General features: G+C 47.3%; 1 protein-coding gene across 4 annotated transcripts in view; it reads right to left on the minus strand.

Moving 5' to 3' along the window:
- Window positions 1-22,576, minus strand: part of SLX4 (SLX4 structure-specific endonuclease subunit) — a 46,824-nt gene that overhangs the window by 18,272 nt on the left and 5,976 nt on the right. For 3 of the 4 annotated variants that reach the window (XM_014602346.3, XM_059716964.1, XM_059716966.1), the window contains 8 exons: window positions 12,793-13,537; window positions 10,800-11,063; window positions 9,834-10,011; window positions 7,955-8,170; window positions 7,129-7,343; window positions 6,029-6,342; window positions 4,619-4,886; window positions 551-639 (listed from right to left, as the gene is read on the minus strand). In XM_014602346.3, the coding sequence (XP_014457832.1) occupies window positions 551-639; window positions 4,619-4,886; window positions 6,029-6,342; window positions 7,129-7,343; window positions 7,955-8,170; window positions 9,834-10,011; window positions 10,800-11,063; window positions 12,793-13,150 (1,902 nt within the window). In that variant the 5' untranslated portion in view covers window positions 13,151-13,537. Of the gene's footprint in view, window positions 1-550; window positions 640-4,618; window positions 4,887-6,028; window positions 6,343-7,128; window positions 7,344-7,954; window positions 8,190-9,833; window positions 10,012-10,799; window positions 11,064-12,792; window positions 13,538-22,576 lie in introns of those variants that run through there. The other variant, XM_006275816.3, reaches the window with a different exon arrangement.

Below are 22,576 nucleotides of genomic sequence, written 5' to 3' on the forward strand. Positions count from 1 at the left end.
CTACAGGTCTGATGGGGAACCATCTGTGATTTGCATTCTTCATGGCACTGCACTGATCACCCCTGTGGGAGTGCAGGGAAATGTAGGCAGCAGGTCTCAAAGGACATTCTGACCCATCCAGCTATCGTCTTTGTGTTGAGTTTCCCAGAAGGCTGAGGATGCTGTGCCCTCACAAAATGATGCTCTCCCATAAATCTCCCAGCATTTCATCTCCTCTATAAGCTTCTGTACCAGATAGCATGTGTTTGGTGTAAATCAGTCTGTCCAGGCAGAAATCCATTTACTTATCATTTGTCTAGCTTGGCACAGTACACACAAGAAAGAAGACACCACTTCTGCCCTGAAATACTTGGAGCCCAAGCACACTGTGTACATGAACTGGTTCTCTTTCCACAATCATCTCTATCTGCCTACTGTTATTTTAAATCTTTTCCTATACAGCACCACTATCCTTTTACCAACATGGAAGGAAAGCATTTGGCATCAGACTTACATATTTCTGCCAACCATAAATATATATATGGAGAACTAAACAAGGATTTGTCCTTACTCTGTGATGGCTGCTTCTCTGGCACCTCTTTCCTGTGTATAGAGGGACAAAGCCACTGAGTGGAATATCTGTGGGCGCTGATTCTTTCCCTTAAGGAAGAAAACACAAATCAAACACAACTCCTGTGTGAGACAGACTACAAAGTAAACATTTCCACTAGTACCTCTGCAGTACAGATAACCCAACCAGTGATTTCTAGCCAGGCAGGCTAGAACTAGTCCTGGCACTTCAGCCTTCCTCTCCATTCTTAACAAGGAATTTCTGTGTTAGGCTGTGACATATTGCTGATTTTTGCCCGGAATTTAAGATTTCAAGATTTCAAACAGACCAAGTTCTCTGGTAGTTCAGAGTGCACAGAATGTAATGGGCAGAAGAAATCTTAGTCTACATAAACTGGTACACAGTTACATTTGCAGCTGGAATGTGGCTTTCCTCACACAGGGTCCATGCACACAATTACATCAGTCACTAGAGAAGCTGAGTCCCCTCTGAAACAGTCTAGCAGTAGTGTAACATGTTCAACAATACCAAGCAGCAGTTTGGATGAGAAAATTAAAAACACTACCTATACATAAATCACAGATACAACACAATTTCTGCCTGAGTAGAAAATTCTTTAGGAAGCTGTTTAAGGAATACTAAAAATACCATATTTACACAAATCCAAGACAACTTTGGATTTAATATGACCCCCCAATAATTAGATTTGACACATGGAAAATTATAAATTTGTTAGTCTTCCATGTATAAAATCAAATTATTGGAGGGTCATCTTAAATTTTGCCCCACCTATGGGGGAGTAGAGGGGGAGAAGGGAGAGCAAGCAGCCTGACCTTTGCACCTTGCTCCCCTACAAGTATGCCCTGCCATGCCTGGACCCCTGCTGCCTGTTCCCTGTTCCCCCTGCCACTAGTCCCCCTTGCCTCCAACTCTGCTGTCTGCCTCCCCAGCCAACTTGTGCTGCTGCCCAATCAGAAGTGCAGGTCAAGGGATGGGGCAGAAGCACATACTACTCATTGGCCAAGGCATTGGGAAATAGTGCAGGTCAGAGAAAGGGGTAGCAGTGTGTGGTGCCACCGCATCTCAACACATGCTGCTGCCAAATCCCAGCTGTGCACTCCTACCAGATCAGCAGGGATCCGGGTTTTCTGTTTCCCATGGAAAAATGTGGAATTTCCCCTTTAAAGGAGAAAAACACAGGAAACCGTGGGTTTCCCCTTGCAGGCTGGCAACCTTCCAGCCTGCAAAAGGGGTTGCTTGGGGCTGGGGGGGGTGCAATTGGAGGCAGGGGGCACCATGTGCATGCGTGCATACACATGGCTGGCATACAACCAGGCAGGGTGGTGAGAGCAGCCCCAGCAGCTGGATACAGGTAATTCTATGGGGGAGTGGGGTTGGAGGGCCAGGGATTGGGGACCGTCTGGGGAACTATGGGCGTGTGTGTGTGTGTGTGTGTGAGAGAGGTGTGTTGAGCAGATGTGTGTGGAGGGGGTGTGGGGTGGATGTTTGCTGGTGCTTGGTGAAAGTGTCTGGGCACAGGGGCTGCATCAGGGCAGGGGAGGTCTGAGGCAGTGCTCAGTACCGCCAGTGAGCCCAGCTCCACATTACTGCCAGCAGGGCATGCCCAGAGGCACCTGCCCCCCCAGTGGGGGAAGGGGGTGGGAAGGGTCCATTAGGGGTGGCGGTGAGTTGCATGGCCAGGCTGACGTGGTGGGGGAGGTGCCCATGCTCTGAGGCACAGGGTGGCTAGGAGATGCTGCTTGGGGGGGAAAGTGGAGGGGCAGGGAGTGGGGCAGCCAGGTGCCACAGGCATCCCCTCCTTCTTCCTCTAGCCCACACTGGGGCTGGACAAGCTCCATTGCTGCCCCCAAAAGCCAGTCACCACTCTGGCCCAGGAAGGACAGAGACTGCCTGGAGCCCCTCACCCTCATTCTGCTGCCTGCAGCATGGCCTGAGCCAGAGCTGTGCTCCACTTCATGCTGCTGCTATGGAGTGTGGTGTGTGGTGCCTCAGCTGCTTCTTGTGCTTCCGCATGAGATGCACAGCATGCACCTCATGCTGGAGGCTGTCCCCACTATGTCACCACAGATCACCATCCTGTAAGTCCACGCAGGCCCAAGCGGAGCAGGACGGGGAGCAGCTTCTAGCAGGGCTGGGGAGGGCAGGAGTCTGTGGGTCGGAAGTGAAGGGCCCCCTCTGGTAGTGCTCGGTGGGTGGGAGGCTGTGTGTTTGGGAGTGAGGGGCACTGGCAGGGCCAGAGGGCTGTGGGTCAGGAGCGAGGGGCACCGGCAGGGATGGGGGACTGCGGGTAGGGAGTGAGGAGCACTGACATGGGCAGAGGAGGCAGGGGAATGTGGGTTGGCAGTAAATGGCATTGGCAGAGCCAGGGGACAGTGGGTCAGGAGCATGGCCGGAGGGGGCACCAGAATATGGCTTGGGTATGAGGGGCATCGGCAGAACCAGGGGGCTGACAGTTGGGAGTGAGGAGCATTCGTGGCAACGGGGGACTGTGGGTTGGATTCAAGGGGCAATAGCATTGGCAGGAGTAGGGCACCAGCATATCAGGGTTGCTCAGTGCCACAAAGTGGTGGGTGGGACAGCCACAGCTGGATTTGCATGTTGGTGAGCAAAGAGACCAGGGGATCTCTGATTTTCCATGATAAAAAAAAACAACATCAAATGCTAAAATATATAGGTATTTAGAATTTATTTTATTATAATGATCAAGGCACTGGTAAGCTTCCAAACTACTTTTAAATTGTAACAAAACATTGTGTTCAACTGATACCTATATATAGTGGTGTTTCATGTTAATCACGGAAAAACACAGATTTTGGGATTTTCAATTGGAGAATTTTGGATTTTTAAACAGAGAAAACCAGGATCCCTGCTGATCAGCAGCATGGGTCATAGGGTGGAGGCAGCAGCATGAGTCAGGGGATCGGGAAGTAGAGCAGGTCAGGGGATGGGATAACAGCATGTCCTGCTGTCCCATTCCTCAATGCTGCTACCCCATCCCCTGACCTGCACTGCTCCCTGATCCCCCACCCAATCAGTAGTGCATTCTGCTGCCCCATTCCCATGCATGCTGCTACTCTATCCCCAACCTGATTCTCAACCCACCTTGCTGTCCATCCCCTACCTGATCCCCGACCTGCGCTGCTGCTTATTTCTCCCCAATCCCTGACCCACACTGGTGCCCATCCCCCCACAATACCTGACCCCTACTGCTGCCCATATCCCCCATCCCTGACCTTCACTGCTGCCCTTCCCCCCATCTGATCCCAAACCCATGTTAGCACCCAATCTCAGACCCTAGCCTTGGCTCCTGACCAATACTCGCTGCACTGCTGCAACTCCATGGCTGCTGACTAAACAGTAGCAGCAGCAGCCCCAGAAGCAGTAGACCTAAGCCAGTCAGGTCTGTGTAGAGCCAGAGCACTGTTACTCAAATCCAAGACAAGACTTGTTTTTCCCTGTTAACTGAGGGAAAAAATCTTATCTTGGATTTGAGTAAATATGGTTAAATGGACACCATGTTAAAGGGGTTCTAGGCAAACTGGGAACTTAGAAAAATTAATCCACTTAAAAGTACCTAGATGAATGTGTCAAAAACTGGCAGATGATAGAGAACAATGAGGACCAGAGCCTCAGGAACCAGTGGGAAGAGCAATAGCCAACAGTACTCCCTGCAGATGCTGGCCTAGCCTCTCTTATGCCCATGGGTGCCACTTTAGTCGGGGGGGGGGGGGCGGCACATGCCCCAACCCCCCCCCCCCCCCCCCCCCCCAAGTCAGCGACTGGGGAGGGGAAGAGGTCCCCCCACGGCCAACTGCAAAGCCCACTCCCCAGCCAGCACTCGCGGGGCGGGGGGGCCCAACAGCACTCCCGCCTGTCCTCCCGCCCGTTCCTTAAGTGGCGAACGCGGCCTGTCAGGGGGTACACTGGAGCTCTCAGGAGGTGCACGTGCCATTGCTTGGGCCAGTCTTGAGCAGGCACAGTTCTGCTTGGCTAATGTGATTCAATACGATCAGTGTAGAAGTACAGACCAAAACTGCCAAAACTTACTTGATTGCTCCTCTGTATGGGAGAGGTGAATTTCATGGTTCCACTGGGTGAGAGTGAGTCCTTCCCCAGCCAGCTCAATCAAGTCCTGCAGAATCTGAACATCCTTGCAGCTGGGGCTGGGGCTGTCCTCACCCGGGCCAGTTTGAGGTTCATCAGAAAGCTTGTTTCCAAGTTCTGCAGGAGCAAGATGACTGATGACAGGCGGTTGTTGGATTAGCTGTGGTTGGTCAGATCCCATCAATGAAAAAACAGTCTCTGACTTCTGACTCTGAAGTGGGAAACAAAAAATAAACTTGTTCTTGTCTTAAGTGTTCACATAGCTCAGGAATGGCTCAGTGGTTGGATTAAACTCAAGGTGATGCACAAGTGAAAGGAAGAAAAGTGAAATTATCCCTCTCGGGGGATAAGTACGAAATATGAGAGATCTCTGAAGGAGTTCTCTCTGGTTCTATGCATCATTTAACTAAATAATGTGCAACAAAATAGACAGGGGACCTGTGACAAAATTACTATGAGATTAATTATTGTGTTCTAACACATACTGGGCCAAGGGCAGAGTGAAGGTCATGTGAGCAACCTTAGATTTAGCAAAGCTGACATTTGAGTCCTGTACTTTATAACCACAAAGCATGTTTGCCATATTTTTTTCTGAAATATAGATATATTTATTCACAAAACAAAGCTGTAACCTAATTCCAGGCTGGATGATTAAACATAATCATAGAATCATACAAAATTAGGGTTGGAAAGGACCTCAGGAGGTCATCTAGTCCAACCCCCTCCTCAAAGCAGGACCATCCCCAACCACATCATTCCAGCCAAGGCTCTGTCAAGCCAGGCCCCAAAAACCTCAAAGGATGGAAACTCCACCACCTCTCTAGGTAACCTGCTCCACCGCTTCACCATCCTCCTAGTGAGAAAGTTTTTTCCTAATATTCAACCTAAACCTCCCTTGCTGCAACCTGAGATCACTTCTCCCTGTTTTGTCATCTGTCACAACTGAGAACAGTTTAGCTCCATATGCTCTGGAACCATTATTCAGGTAGACAGAAGATATAGCAAGAGAAAAACTGATCAAGTGAACCTCAGCTAGGTTCACAGCGAATAGGTTAGAAACCCTCAACTCACAACCCTTCATTCTTACATAGCCTCACTTTCTGAAATGTAAAAGAAAAAACAATCTACACTGAGCTTCAGGTGCCTTGTCTTCAGTTCCAAAAGGAGATTTCCAAATTGGAAGTTCAAGAACAGAAAGTCTGGCTATAGAAAGACAGGGGTGGTGCCTGTGGGGCAGCCACAGAGTGGGCAAATGCATGAAGGTGGCAATGCCCAAGGTGGAGGGGAACACCTAGATGTGGGTGAACACCTGGATGTGAGTGAATAGTAGAGAAAAGGAATAGGACTCCTCACCTGCACAGGTTTACAAGGTAAAATTGGAGGGGTTAATCCTGCTGTGTAGAAGGTTTCAGGGTCACAGGGTCCAGTCAAAGCACTAAACTCCCACAAAAGGCAGCGCTTATCTTTAGGCAATGGCAGAAGCCACTCTGTTTTCTCTGGCTCATCCTCCAGAATCCTGCTGAAGGGGAGTGGAGGGGTACTGGAGAACTCTACCTCCTCAGTGAGCAGCATGGCCACCCGGTCTTGAATCTGTTTACAGGATGTTTCTGGATCTTGAAGTAACAATGGCGGAGGTGCAAGGGGGAGCTTCTTACGACTTTTTTTCTCTTAAAAAAAAAAGAGAGACAGAAAATCTGAGATAACCTACAGAACTGTGTACAGGGGCATGGCAGAGCAGTTCCTCCTAGAGCTGCAGGTGCAAGAAGCCAAAATGCAGTCTATAGGCAGAGCTCTACAAGACCACCTGAGGCCAATGGCATCTTAATTACAGAGAAACAGCAGCCAGGGACTAGAGCTCCTAGTGTGCGCTGTTTTGCCACATGCTGGGTATTTCTCTAAGCCCTAACTTGCTATGCAATCTGCTCTATTTTATCGATGTTACAGCCATCTCCCAGTTGTATGTCAAACTGCCAATGCAACAACCAGCTGGGGGCCCTGGCTGCTGAAAAAAATTATAGCCCCAGGCAGCAGATTTCACTGTTTACCTCTCTGGGTATCTCCACATAGCACAATGCAAAACCATACAGAGATACCTGAGCTGGCTCGGGTACCAGAAACAGTGAAGCCATGTTGTTGAGCCATTCATCTAAGTTAATATACTCTGCTTCTCAGCAGGGCTAATTATCCCAGGCAGAGCATGACACTAACAAAGTTAAGCAAGCTTCTAGTACCCAAGCTGATTCCCAAGTGCAAATCATAGCAGCTCTGTTCATCTCCTCACACCTTCCAGCACCCTTCAAAGGATCATGGGTGAGAATCAGTGGTTTAAGCACTGCTAGGGTAAACCATTTCAAGGTACGGTGGCCATTCACATGCATGTTAGTAAGTTTTTGGCCCAGGACAGACTGTTTTGGTCCTCTAATTGCTGGCTATTCAGTCACATCAGCACCTACTTGATCCTGGCTTCCACTTGATTGGCAGAGCACTCTCCAGTTTACCACCTGTTACAGATTCTGCTTGTTTCTGCTTTTCATGCTCCTGCAGAGATCGGGACATTGCCATGGCAACCAGCACATCCTCATCCGCAGTTTCTGCCTTGGACATCTTTGGCTTTTTTTTTGCCTGCTCTTTGGAGCCATCTTTTCTCTTTGACCTGCTGACTTGAGTGCTGAAATGCAACAGGCAACATTTTTTAATTGACTGGACCAGAGACAAGGCATGCCACACCCTCCAGCTGTTCTATTTAGAGAAATTCCTGGTTCCAGGATTAGGAAACCCATGTGTCCCTAATTCTTACATATATTCCCTACTTTTGTCAAGTACAGGGTGTGTATTCCCTGACATAGCCATGAGCAAAATAACTGAAGCTTTGGAAGGCAGGATGCTCAGTAGAACTAGCATAAAGCATAAGCTCCAGTAAATCTAATAAACTCAAATAGACCATTCAGCTTTTGTTACCACCTCAGTTACTGTATATATCTTTGACCTCCAACATATTAGTGCAAGACTATTTAATCCCTGTTTCACCTCTATTGGTTCATTAGTGAACTGCTCCATCAAGCTCATCACCACAGTTGCCTTCAGTGTGCTCCCTTCAATTCAACCACCTTCTCCAAATAAGTGGTTGGGTTTTGGGCCTGCCTGCTTTCCTCTGGATTCCCAGCCCAGGCACTGTGTGCACTCTCCTTGGACCTATACAGAGTTCACATATGTGTGGGTGGGGTTGATATCTCTCAAACTAAAGGAAGCAACTAATATCTCTTATTTGATTCATCTCACCTGGGTGCTGGAGGAAGCCTCTCACTGAGGGATGAAGCTTGCAACTTCACTGCCTGGAGAAGCAGCTGGGGAGGGACCTGCATCTTGACAGCACAGTGTTTCAAGTGACTGGCTCGACTTTTGGGTATCTGGAATTGCTTCCCACAGATGGGACACTCAGGGACACGTGAGATACTGGAGGAGGGCACCTGTGATTTCTCGGTCTCATCTAGACACCTGTGGAAGGCAGCAAGGGCTGCTCTTATTAGTATGTTATAATCCACCTACATGAATGCCTTTAAACCACATTGAAGAAGAGCTGGTACAATTAGATCTTATACCTGAGGAGAAAAAAACAGTCTAACACACCTGCAAATCCCTCCCCCCTCTAGGAGCTATGACCTAAAAATGACAGAAAACATGTATGCAGAGGTTATAATGTACTGGGGCATGTTAAAAGTATACTTAATGTATGCCTGTATCTGCTTTTGACTAGATCATTATCTCATCACATAATCTTTTTCTCAAGGAAAGTTCTAACAACCCAACAGCCTGATCAATTTCTGAAGCCACCATTCAACAAAAATCAGCCTCTGAAAGAAGTAATCTCTTCTGTCCTCAAAATACTGCTGCTTCAGGTAAGTGCAGGTCCTGGTACTACAGGTGCACTGATAGATTTTTGGGGCCAATACTGATAGCAGATTTTTAAGGAGTCATATTGGCCGATACCTATCGGATTTCTAATACGCAGGCTGGCAGCTCCAAGAGCACTGTTCAGCTGGTAAGTCTGTTGTGGTGGAAGGGGAGGGGGAAGGGAAGGGAATGGGCGTGTGGCGGGGGCAGATCAAGGCCCCTGCGGTGAGGGAGGCAGTGGGGCTGGGGCAGTTGCTGCCCAGCCGGGGTGGGGCAGGGCATGGGACAGAGCCACGGCTCATCCGGGGGACATGGGGACAGCTCCTGCCACTGCGCAAACCCCAGGAGGACACAGGGGGCATATGCTCCCTGATTTGCGTGGACAGGGTGGGTTGCTGCTGCGGGCTGGGGCTGCATTGGGCTCTTTCCAGCAAGGGGCTGGGCTGTGCTGTGCTAAGGGTACATGGCAGTGGTGCTGGGAGGGGAGTTCTGGGGGGGGATGCAGCCACCTCAGAATTTGCCATAAGCCCCCCAACCCTTCCTCCCAGCGCTGATGCCTGCCCCAAGCACAGCCCAGCGCAGCCCTGGCCCCAGCCTGCAGCGGCAGCCCGCCCTTGCCCTGCACAGATCTGGAGGGCACATCTCCCCATGCCCTCCTGGGGCGCACGCAGCAGCAGGAGCTGCCACCCCCCTTCCTGCGTCCCCCAGACAAGCCGCAACTCAGTCCCACACCCTGCCCTGCCCCAGCTGGCCAGCACCTGCTCCAGCCCCAGCCCCACTCCCTTCCCCTCACTGTGGGGGCCTTGATCTGCCCGTCCCCTGCTCCCCTTCTCTTCCCCCTCCCCTTCTTCCACAACGGGCTTACCAACCAGACGCAGCTCTCCATGCTGTTGGGCTGTGCTCCTTGCTGTCTACATGTTGTAGCTGTGGCTGTGCGCATGCACAGGTCATTTATCGGCCACATTATTGGCCACAACAGGCAAAAAAAAGCCGATTTCCAATACAGTCAATTTTCTTTATATCAGTGCCGATCTGATATCGGACCAATGTATTGGTGCACCTCCACCTGGTGCAGTTCGAACTTTGTTAGACATGACAAATGCACCAGGGAAAATCACGGCAAAAGGAAGTCAGTTCTTTTTGTGTCCCTGCAGTAGCTTCTGTTTCTTTACACTTGGAAGGTTAATCACAGCCTCAGCTTTTACCCTTTCTATAACAGCTAAGCTAGGTGTGTCTAGCATAGGAGGCAAGAGAGGGTGCCTTTTACCTGTTAACATGCTGCTCCCGTCGTGTTGAGTTCATGGCTGAGAGGTCCTTCTGACAGATTTGACAAAAAAATAATCCTGACTCTTCCAGACTTCTAGGAACTTCCTGTTTGAACTCCTGCTGGACAGTCAATGCCAGAGCAACATCTTGTTCCATCATTGGCAGATCTGGGTTGACTCCTAGGATGAAACAGAGATTGTTTCAAACAGATCACTAAGCTCTTGTTATAAAAGACCAGGATTTGCTATATGCAAAAATTACTATTTTATTAAAATAGTACTTAAAAGTTAAGTTTGAACTTTCTCTGGTACCTCCAATTCTAAAGCATCTCATAATATTTTGCAAAGTAATCCTCACAGCACCACTGAAATACAGTCACCTCTGGAGCAGAGGGTAGCAAGTAGCTAATGAATTACAGTGGAGGAGACAGTGAACTTTCACTATGGCTGCTGGGACAAATCAGGGCTCTTATGTAAAACCCAAGGATACTTTAATTTCCACAGAGAGCCCAGAGAAACTTGGTTTGGAATGGTCCCACACAAAAAAAAATGTACAGGACTGACTAGTTCACTTTAAATACTTTGAGATCTATTAATCAAAATTACTACATAAGGCTTATGCACTATTAGTGTTTAGTTCTATCGTTACCTGGGAAAGATAAGCGGGGGAACTGACCCTGAAGGGAATTTGTGCTTCCCAGAAGCCTTTAAATTTCCAACTGGATATTTAAATTAGCATTAGATCCATCCCCTCATGGATCTAATGCTATGGCAAATACACTAATTACACATTATAACAATCCTGTGGGGAAAGTACAGGCAGCTGAAGAGGGAAAGGCTAAGTGAACTAACCAAGGTCACACAGCAAGCCATTGGCAGAGCTAGGACTAAGGCCCAGGAATTATGAGCTATCTATTAGTATGTCACTCTACCCACTAGATCACACTCCTCTGGATAATAGGACATACCATTCCCTAGATCATTCTTCTCCTGGTTTGCATCAGGGATCTTCTCATCAGCTACAGGCTCTAGCAAGCTCTTGTCAGAAGTGTGTTTCAGTTGTTCTGGAGCTACTCGCTTAAACTGCTGCATCCTTTCCAACACCAACTCTGTTACCCGGACCCTGGATCCTGAAACCAGCAATGTCTTTGAAGGGGATGAGGCTGAGGCTTCTGGTTCTCCTGCAGCAGGAAAGGATGATGTTGTTTGGGAGCTGCCATTCAGGACACAGTCTGGGGAGAAAGAAAAAACAGTCCTAATGATTAGTGCCCTCTAGGTTTTGCACATCTGCCTTAGCAATGTAGCTTTGCTGCCTGCTGAGAGGGTATCAGAGATGCCCCCAATCAGCAGCAGTCTAAGCAATGTTGGATTTCACACCATGCTGATTCTGTAGGAAAGAGGTGCACAATTTCAGCGCACACATAGTCATCATCATAACCCTAGCTCTCACCTAGCACTTTCAATCAGAGGTGCTTTGCTAAGGTTAATGACACTGACCTCCTTATCTTACAAGTGGAGAAAAACACAAAGAGGGTAAGTGACTTGCCTGAGGTCAACAGAGCAAGAAACAGAACCCCAGTCATGTGAATCCCAGTCCAGGGGATCATCTTGCCTCCTGCAAATTCCACCATGTCAGAATCTGACTCTCAAACTCTACCAGTCATGGAGCCCAAGGACACTGAGCAGCAGGAATGAAGGGTTTCTGGATGGGAAATAGGATGCAACAGACAGAGGAAGGTGCCCGGCCAACGCTTCAGTACAACACTGCCAGTCATCACCTGGGGGAATCATCCTGTCTCTACACTTCACCTGACTGAGGAGGCCTGTCCCACCACACAATGGAGCTACTAAGCACTCTCAGGAGCTTCAGCCCAATTACCAAAGTACAGGGGATCATACCAGCAGAGTTAGCAAATGCACAACCAGAGCTTCCTCGACTGCCCCATACACTGCTCCACTCGAACTTCAAAAGACCTCTGTTGACCTATGACGACAAGCTGAGAACTACAGGACTCTTTAGCCTGGAAAAGTGCAGGCTCAGGGGCGATCTGATGGCCACTTATAAGTTTATCAGAGGTGTTCACCAGGATCTGGGGGAACGATTGTTCACCAGAGCGCCCCAAGGGATGACAAGGTCAAACAGTTATAAACTCCTGCAAGACCATTTCAGGCTGGACATAAGGAAGAATTTCTTCACTGTTTGAGCCCCCAAGGTCTGGAATAGCCTGCCACCAGAGGTGATTCAAGCACCTACATTGAATGCCTTCAAGAGAAATTTGGATGTTTTGCTGGGATTCTATGACCCCAGCTAACTTCCTGCCCCTGGGGCAGGGGGCTGGACTCGATGATCTTCCGAGGTCCCTTCCAGCCCTAATGTCTATGAAATAGATGAATACTAGAGTCTTTCCAGTACCATGTACTCTACTTGTGTGTATACTGGGTAAGTGCATAATTTGCTTAACTACAAAGCCAGTCCCAACTGTCTGTCTCTTGGTTACATTAGAACAAACATTGATTAACTGCATGTCAGTTAAGTGTAGAACCCACTTAGGTGCCTAAGCATCTTTCAGCCCCACTACTTTGTAATGTAATTTTACTGTGCTCAACTGCAAAATTGGTGCTAGAAACAGTAAAGGGAAAGCAGCTCTCAGAGGCATGTTACTAGAAGCCTTGAAAACAAGGGGAGAAAGTGTCACAACTGCTATCTCCAGTCATCTCCCCTCATTTCAAGGTTTCTAATGGCAGCCATGAAACTGGCTATGAGATCCCTTGAAAGGGACAGTGGTCTATCCTTCATGAGCAGTGTTTACATTCAGTAAGTTCTGGTAAGTGCATTCTCTGGGTAAGTGCATAGCCTATTTTCCAGCTCAAAGGCTATGTGCTTAAAAGAAATACACTGCTCCAGGCTATTCTCTACTATATTTCAGAACAAGGGAAGGAGATGAAGCTCAGACAAGTTACCTGCCAGGCTGTTCTGGTTACAGTTAGCTGCTGTAGCATTCAACAGAATGGCGGGGAGATGGCCTCCACATCCATCTTCTAAAGCAGTCCCTTCACTTCCACAGATCAGAGGTTCACCTTCCTTTTTGGGTGTTAGTGCCTGCCTGTGGGGGTCCAAGCATTCTGGCCAGGTCATCATCATGCTTGGTTGGCTTTGGCTCTTAGCTGCTGGCTTGGTCTTTTTTAACCTACTCCTTGTTGCCATGTTCCTTGTCCTGTTCAGAACCTTCCTCTCCCCCTCAGCATTTCCTCTCTTTTTGTTCACCCTACTCAACAGGTTGGTACAAAGTTCCTTAAAATCATCATCTAGTTCATCCATTAGCTCACAGCGCTCAGCCTGGATTTAGTGTGACTGAGTGTGTGGGAAGCGTGGTGAAGCAGCAGACACAACTTGAGTTTGCCCCCCTTGCTCAGTGAGAGCCCTCAAGGAGTCCTTTCCACCATCCATAACAGCTGCATGCTCCAGGCTCCAACAAGCCCAAGGATAAGCACTTTCCTGGCTGCTCCAATAATTAATTTTCCTCTGCATTTACAGCTTAGCTGTATGGTTGAGTATGATCTTCAAGCACTCCAGTTGTTACCATTCATATTTAGGTGCCACCTTTGCTCTGGTGAACTCTGTTGTAGAAGATGCAAGCACTCTCCAGACAGGTCCTAGTTCCTTCATGGTATATAAGTAATCTTCACAGGAGAGAATTCACAGCATCTAACAAAGGAAAAAAAAAACAAATATAAAAAGGTATGGGGTGGTCTATGCAGCCCAATGTGGAAATGGTTATGGCAGAGTTTTAAGGAATCCATGCAAAACCCTGAGGTGAGATAAAATCCATATTTTACACCAAATGCTGAGAGTTACTTAACTACAGAAAAAACATCTGGACTGAAAAGGGTTGAGACAAAAGCACTGCAAAGTAAATTACCGATATCAGGCAGAACTAGTCCAGACACAAAAGCGTGATTCCCACTTTATGAACTGGCTGGAGCTCAGAATTAGAGGCTTTTGGGCCTGGCTTTTAAAAACAAACAAACAAAAAAACAGGACTGGAACAGGACAGGGTATGAACAAAAAACACATTTCAGATGAAAATGCACTTTTCTCCTCAGATGAAAGTAGTATTTTGACATAACACTCTTCAACAGTATAGCCTGACATTTTAAAAAAATTCCTAAATTTAAAGAAATGCATAAGGCTTCCTCTGCTCAGGGCATGTGCTTAGAAGGGTCTTTGGGATGAGCCCAAATAGACTCATCCTTTCTCCACCCTCTGTTTCTTTAAGCAAAAACCTCATGCTTTCTGCTCACACTCAGCTCTAGCTCAGCCAGTGTCACGCCTGGCAAATATCTCCTTGAGACTTGGGGGAAAGCACTCAGCAAACCAGTACATTGACAACCAGTGTTCCCTCTTAAGCTGCGCACGTGCACAGCCGCACACAATTAAAAACCTGGCTGTGCACGAACTTTTTAATGATGCACACCCGCCCAGAGAGGAGCTGGGCGCAGAGCGTGCCGGAGACACCAGGGCCGGTGTGGGACACTTACCGAAGGTAAGCTCCTCACTCCTCATGCAGGGCAGGCAGCGGCTCCTCCACGAGAAAAGGCGGGGACAGGGACGGGGGCTAGGGCTGAGGGCTGGCGTGGACTCTGCCAGCTCCAGGGAACTGCTCCGCGGGCTCCCCCAGCTCCAGGGAACTGCTATGCACCCTGCATCCCTTCAGGGAGTGAGGAGGCACATGGCATCAGGGCTGGGGAGTGGAGCAGTTCCCCAGCCAGTACCGGGTGTGGGATGGAGCCGTGAGCAGCTCATTTGCAGGGCACAGGGATGGGGGTAGGGCAGCTCCTGCCACTGCATGCATGGGCAAGCATGGGTGAAACTGCTCCGCCGGCTCTGGGACCAAAGCAGCGGTACGCTCATGGACCGAAGCGGCGCGCTCACAGACCACTACTCCTTAGAGGGAACACTTTTGACAACTACTACAAAGTACCATCAAGCACACAAAGTGCACAAACTTAATGCTGAGAGAGATGTTTTAAAACACCTTTGTAAATTCATGTCACTTATAGTAAGAATAACAGCGTGACTCAGGGATTATTCAGAAGAATAATCCACACATTTCCAGATGGATATGTGATCAAGCCCAAAGTAGTAGTAAAACTAGGTCTCTGTTTTTAAGCATTTTTGATTGCCTTCTTCCTAGCTCACTAATTTGCTATTAGTAGGGTAAGAAAAAAAGGGTAAAGGTGTTGCCCTGTAGGCAACTCATTGTCACAAGCAGCAATAGCATGGTTCAGGTAGAGATGATCTACCTGTGTCAGAAAAGTTATGTTGCCAATCTGGCAAATAGTGAGGGTAGTAGCTGCCATATCTAAGATGGCCACTGTGAATTCATGTTTTGGTTAATATTTCAGTCCCCAGTAGAGTTAGAAAATATTCCAATGACAAAACCAACATTGCATGAACCAAGATAACTATCACATTCTGTCATGGTAGCCATATTGGACTCCAACATGGCTGCCATAAATTTACTGTTTTGTTCATTACTAGCAAGGATCTGGATTTAGTTTCATGTGGAAAAACACAATCCCTTCCCCCCCCCCCAAGATTTTCCCCTTTAAAGGAGAAGACCCTCCCCCCCGCAACACATTTTCCCTTGCAGGCTAGAAGAGTTCCAACCCACAAGGACCTGCTTGGGAATGGAAGCAGCGGGAGGAGGGTGATCAGAGGCTGTAGGGCAGGGGGTACTACATGCATGTGTGCATGCACACACTCCCAGCCAACAATATAGACAGGGAGGGTGGTGGGAGCATCTCCATGCAGGTAAGTCCATTGGCAATATGCAGGGGAGATGTGGGGAGGGGCACATGCCCCCTCAGATTTCTGTACCAACAATGGGGTGCAGCGCATGAGGCTACAGCCTGGCTGCCCCCCTCCCCCCCCCCGACACCCACAGGCAGGGGGATGATGTGGGCCAAGTGGGGGGGGCCGCTAGAGAGTTCCTGGGGGGCTGTTAACAGTGGCCAGAAGGCTCTTAGGAGGGTCAATGGGCTGCTCAGGAGGTCAGGTGGGGAGGGCTGCTAGGAGGCTGCAGCCCAGCCAGAGCCAGCACCTGGCAGCAGTGGGGCGGAAGCAGCACAGAGTTGTGCCACCCCGCACTGTGCCCCCCCCATCTCCTTAGCACCTGATTTAAATCATAGCACAGCTCATGGTGCCGTAGCTCCTTTAATTTTGGAGTTCTCCCCATGTGCCCCACACTACTGATTGGCTGACTAGCCCATTGGCTCTGCCACATGCCACTCACTCTGGATGGCTGGGAGGCAAAAACCACTGTTTTAAATAGACCATGGTTTTTGTGTCCTGCCACTTGCTGCTGAGTGGTCAGGAGGCAAAAACCACAGCATATTTAAAATTGTGGTTTTTGCCCCCCAGCCACCAGGAGCTAGTGGCATACATTGGGGCAATGGTTCCCTCCACCACACACTAGGGGGGCTGGGGATGGAGGGCAGCTAGGGGAACCCTCCAGTGGGGCTCAGGGGGCAGGGGGCTGCAGGTCAGGAATGAAGGGCACCACCAGAGCTGAGGGAGGGCGCTGTGGGTTGGGTGCGGGTCATGCTGTCTAGGCAGGCAGGAGCAGGGCAGGGGATGCAGGTGACACTGCCTGAGCTCAGGGGGGCTTGTGGGGAGAGCCAGGAGGGCTAGGGTGTGCGGGTGGGCAGTAAGAAGTGGGTAGGCAGGGGCTGCAGGTCGGGAGTGAGGGACACTGACATATCAAGGCTGCTCAGTGCCACAAAGCAGCAGGGAGTGGGAGGGGGCACAGCCGCAGCTGGACCTGTGTTCTGTGAGCAAAGGGAGCCAGAGCAACTCTACTTTTCCATGATAAAAAAAAAAAAATCTAAATCAAATGCCAAAATATGTAGGTATTTAAAATGTTTTTATTACAATGATTCGAGACACTGGCAGGCTTCCATACTGCTTTAAAATTGTAAATATACAAATAAAACATTTTGTTTGATATCTATATATTAGTAACATTTAATGTTAATCATGGAAAAACACAGATTTTTGGATTTTAATCAGAGAATTCTGGGGTTTTTAAATAGGAATATGTAATAGTCTAATCCAATGGTAATGCAACTGTTTATATAATATTAATACAGTGGATAATTGCAGTTTTTTAGAGCTCTTCATCACCTGAATCTGTTTCTGAATCCGTTTTGAATCCCCATGGTTAAAATATGGATTGCAACATGTTGTCACATAGCAATCGCAGCCAGGAGTGCAGAGCGCATTAACCGGCTTGTCCAAGTACCCTGGCATTCCCTGGCATTCTGTCTTGCACTTGCAGCTCATTATCTGAAGATATTCTGATAGCAATGGTTCAAGTGTGTTTATGATAGGCATGTAACCGTCATTTGCAACTTGCCAACCACTCTGGTCAGGTGATGGCAATGGTGGATTAGGTTCAAGCGCACTTTGCCACCTAAGACTTTGATTATTGCCTGTATGTACATGGCGCACAAGGGAGTTGTATATAGATGAAAGTTTATTCAGAGCTTTTCCTTGATGGAATAATTTCACCCTACATCCAGAAGCGTTGTCAAAGATGTTGACGACTTGTACAGCTACACAAAAAACTTTTTTTCGGCACAACTGTACAAATCCTTATTAACATCAGGCCTACTTCCTAGACCTACCAATAGATGTGGATATTGAACGAACATTTTCCAAGCAGTTTTCTTAGCGTGGCCAGCTGAACCAGCTGGCAGTGTCACAACCAGTGACGCTGTGAACTCCGATTAAAGATGCAAGGACTGGCTTAGGCAATTTTGACACAATATCATGAACTGGAATGGATCTTACTGGGTTGCTTCTCTTCATCCAAACCTTAGATGCAAGTTTATGCCATAAAAGGACCGATATGTCTGTGTCATCGCAGGGGAATACTAGAGAGGAGTATCCCTGACCGACTGCATGTTCAACATGTAAGAGCAGTTTTGTGTCTGCCTCTTCTTGATACGAATACACGTGGGAAATGTCAGATGAGCCAGAGTGCTCTGCTTTTCCATCTGCAAAACTACCAACAATGAGCACTCATTCATTTTGGAAACATTGGCATGATTGCTTAACAAGGTCTTCACTTAGAAAATTAGCTAGGTTTTCTTTGTTTGCTGGTAAGGATGTGAAACTATCCCATGATGCCAATACTGGAAGAGATCTGCTACTAATGATTCTGCGAATTGGCCTAGTAGTTTGAGCCCTTAATATTTTTGTGCCTGCGTTAATGGAGGGTGGTATGTGGCGATAGAAGACAATGTCAGCTCAATCGCATGTGTTGGCATAATTGGCAAACACTTGCTGCACAAAGGAATTGGTCAAATCTCCAAATGTTTATGCAGTTTTCAGCTTTTCTAGTCTCTTTACAAGAGCCATGCCATTGATAATAGCAGCTGATTTCTCGGATGTAGCTTCTGGCAGAACAGTTACTGCTTTACCTCCAATCAAGATCCATGACAAGGCTGCTTTGTCGGCCATGTTGAGTGATTTGTCAGGTTTAAAAAGTGACTGAGGGTAGGTATCCAGACAGTTTCTGCTGTAGGAGGGAGTGAACATCAAACCTTCTACCTGCTGCAACCATCGCAAGTAGCCTTTGCTGGATCTCGTTTGCATTCTGTTTTATTTTGCTGAACTGTCCTACAGTTGATTTTACATCCTTAAAGGTTTTCAGTTATGCTTTGGATATACTTGCATAGCAGCTCTCAGTAGTATCTGCAGTAAAACATTTCTGGATAATGGTGTTCACGATTTCTCTTCCTTTATCTCGTGCATTCAGAATGTCTAATGCAATATCTTTCGGCACAACATCTCCTGCAGAAACGCGTAACAGCTCATTGATGGAAAGCTTAAACAAGCAGAGCCTTTCAAACTGCTCTCGTAACAACCTGACATCACTGTAATCTCATTTCAGTCATGTCCTTTGTCTTTTGTTGTGATTGAAATATATTGTTTTATTGATCCCAAACATTTGATTTACTCAGTTAGGTGACTTCCTTAATTGCAGTTCAGCTCCTATCGTTCTCTAGCTGATTCATTGTGTTTACTATGCCACCGGCATTTTGCAAACCTTGTTAACATACACTATTGCCTGGTCAGTTGAAATGTTTACAAATAGGAGATGTCTTGACACTGAATCCCCTTCCACAAACTCAGAATACACCATAAGAACAAAATTTTCTAAATCCTTCATACATGCAAGATATACTGGACCCCATTTTGTGTAACTGGCATGATCATGCACAGCTATCAGCAGAAGCATTTCTTCAAAGGCACATAAATGCTCATGCCAGGTTCCTTCACATTCAGCCCCGATGAAGCAGAAGAGAGTAATGATTACTTCCAAATAATTTATTCAGTACTTGAATGTACCTTAATGGGAGTGTTCCACACATTCTGGAAGTAGAGTGACAGTCATTAGCAGATGTATAGGTTGGCAACTGACTCCCCAGCCCAGCCCCTGGCTTCTTTACTTTTCATTCCACCCAGGAAGAACACACACCAACTGCTGAAACTTCCTTAGCCTGACAAAGGGTTTTTGAACTCGAAAGCTTGCTTAATAACTATTATCCAACTATTTGGGTTGGTCTAATAAAAGATATCAAATTCAACCAAGGAACCTTGTCTGCCTAAGTCATTAGCAGATGCACTAACAGTTCTTTCATCACATTCCTTCCCTCTTTGAAGTCATCGTTTCTGAATGCAACAGCTATGCTACTAGAGCTGGTCAACAGCATCATAATCTAATCCTTTGCTTGAACTGGACAACCACACAATGAATTCATTTATCAAAATATGCCATATTGCTTTGAATGTTATTTTGTGTGCTCTGCTAGCACAGTTGTACAATTTTCCTTTCATTATGTTCGTAGCAGTGTTTTCTGAAAATAACCTGCTTTCTGTCCGACAGTCTTCAAGTTCTGAAGCACCGAAATGCAACCAATTCCTGTTAGGTAAACCATGATGATATGGCAACCTCCCAGTCAAATGATTACTCCTTTAGTCTCTCCTGGCTAAGCCCACACAATTGCTTTATAATACAATGCCTGACCGAACATTATGACTGCACTATTATGTCAGGTGTTCTGCAATTCTGCCTCCAGGAACCTGGCAGCTGCTGTGGCCAAGAGCAAAACGTGGAGCCATCTTAGAATCCAATATGGTTACCACGATGGAAAATGTTACAATTTATCTCCTTGGTGCATACAATGTTGGTTTCATCATTGGAATTAATTTTCTAACCATACTGGGGGCTTAAATATTGACCAAAATGTAAATTCATGGCAGCCATCTTGAATTCCAATATAGCAGCTACACATGCTACTTGCCAGATTGGCAACATGGGTTTTCTGACATGGGTAGACCACCTCTACCTGAAATACACTGTTGCTGCCTGTGACAATGAACTGCCTATGATAATAAAATCTAGAGACCTTACTGGTCAATTTACACCCTCCTATATAGGCCTGACCATTTTATAGGAGGTTTTATACTGCCCCAAAATTCTATTTCTGTCAATCCTCACTCAAACTGTTTCCTTTGGAATGGCAGCAGCTGTGGCTTAATTTCTCCAGTAAAGTTCTAGGCAGCAAAAGACTCAAAATGCAGGAAAAACACAAGCTGGATTGTTTTCTCAAATGACTTGGCTTCACACATGCAAGGCAAAGGAATGCTGGTTGCACACTTTCATGGCTCAGTCTTTCCTATAAGCAATTACAGATGTTAATAGATTTATGTATTTTAAAAGGAGTCTCCCAAACCTGCAGACTTTACTGAAAATCTTACAGACATTTTCTGCTAGACAGAAAATAATTTTTTTTGTGACCAGTTTATAAACTTATTTTCCTGGACAGAACTTTGTGGCAGGCAGTAATCACTATCAATTGCTCATTTTCTTCTAAGACAATGGCAGGATGGAGAAAAAAAATGAATCTTTGAAGTCTTTGAGGTTTCAAAGAGAACTCACATATAGGTTTGCTGTTACATTATTTAATGGCGACTTCCAAATACCAAACAAATCCAGCACCTTTTCTTTTACATTATACAAGGGTGCTTCAGAAAGTAACAGCAATTTGAAAATAAAATAATTGTGTGTGCAACAAGTGGAAAACTACACAGCAATAGGGAACACTGTCAAGTGCACACATTATGACTATGTATAGAGAAGTAATGTGGGCAAGTAGATGATCACTGCACACAAAATGGTTTTGTTTAGAAATTGCCATTACTTTCTGAAACACCTTGTTATGTTCAATGCTCCACACACGCTGGGTGAGATGCACAAAGAACATAAACCTGACTTAGATCTCTCTTATTATATTCCTCAGTTTTGAGTCTTGATTTGCAGGCTTTTGTCCTATGTGACATCCTAATGTGAATTGTGCTGAGGCTATCACATGAATCTTAGAACCTCTGTGGCATGGCCTGAAAAAAATGTTGCCTTCACCTCACGGCATAGGTTTTGCAAAGTGATTCTTTTAAGTATTATAGTCTGTTCTCTTTTGGAATCCTAAATTATTCCCAAACCAGGCAAACTAGCAACATAAAATAAAAACAGCAGCACTTACATTCCAGCCCTAATATAACTGATCTCACATGATCAGAAAAGCACATGCTGGGATGTCATACAAGGAAAGATTAACAAGAGCACAAGGTAGAACCAGGGAAGAAAGGGGAGAAAGGTAAAACTTAATCAGTTATGTACTCCTTCTTGTAACAACTATTTGCAAGATGGGGAACACAGCTCTAAAGATGCCAGATTTTGCAATTGGAGACTTTGCCTGTTCCACTAACCTAATATACTTAACATGGGGCTATGAGATCACCAGGGATCCAGGTTTTCCATTTTCCACAGAAAAATAGAGTAAACCGTGGATGTTACCTTTTACCAGAGGCAAATGTGGATTTCTCATTTTACCAGAGAAACCCGAGAATGTTGCAGTTTTGTGATGAGCCCTCTGCAGGCTGGAGGGAGTGGGAAGAGGGCAGTCAGGCAGGGAGCACAGGAAGCTGTCTGCCGCTGCAAGCTCTGCACTGCCCGCATCTCCTGTATACAACCCCGCGCTGCCGCCCCTGCTGCAGCTGTGCAGGCAGGGGACGCTTCGTCAAGCAGCTTCCTGTGCTGCTCCGCTGTTCCCTGCAGTGCTGGGCTGCACACGCTGGGCTGTGCAGGCCCTGGGGGAGTGCAGCAGGATGGGAGACTGCAGCAGGTAGCGCCAGACCCCACACACATATGTGGGGAGCACAGGGCCCCCTGGCCTCCAAGAGTGCGCGCTGCTGCTGGGAGCAGACCGCCCACCACCCGAGCCTGCAGTAGGCAGGCAGCAATGCAGGGAGCTGGGCTCCACTTCGCTGCAGCAGCTGCCTCCGGCCAAAGGTGGGGGGCTGCAGACCCGGGTCCCTGGCCTCACAGCCCTGCCAGCTGACAGCCTCCTCCAGCAGGGCTGAGAGGTTGTTGTGGGGGAGTGAGGGGTATCGGTATGGCCAGGGGGGTTGTGGGAGTGGGGAGAGTGAGGGGCAGGAACAGAGCTAGGGGGCTGTGGGGAGGGAGTGATGGGCACCAACAGGGCTGTGAGGGCTTTCGTTTTAATCACGGATTTTGGGGGGTTTTAACAGAGCGCGATTTTTTATCAGGGGAAACCGGGATCCCTTGAGATCACATACAGGGTCAGTCATGTCATGCAGAAGAAAGCACCCTTT

Source organism: Alligator mississippiensis, chromosome 13, assembly GCF_030867095.1.
Source record: "Alligator mississippiensis isolate rAllMis1 chromosome 13, rAllMis1, whole genome shotgun sequence".
NCBI lineage: Eukaryota > Metazoa > Chordata > Crocodylia > Alligatoridae > Alligator > Alligator mississippiensis.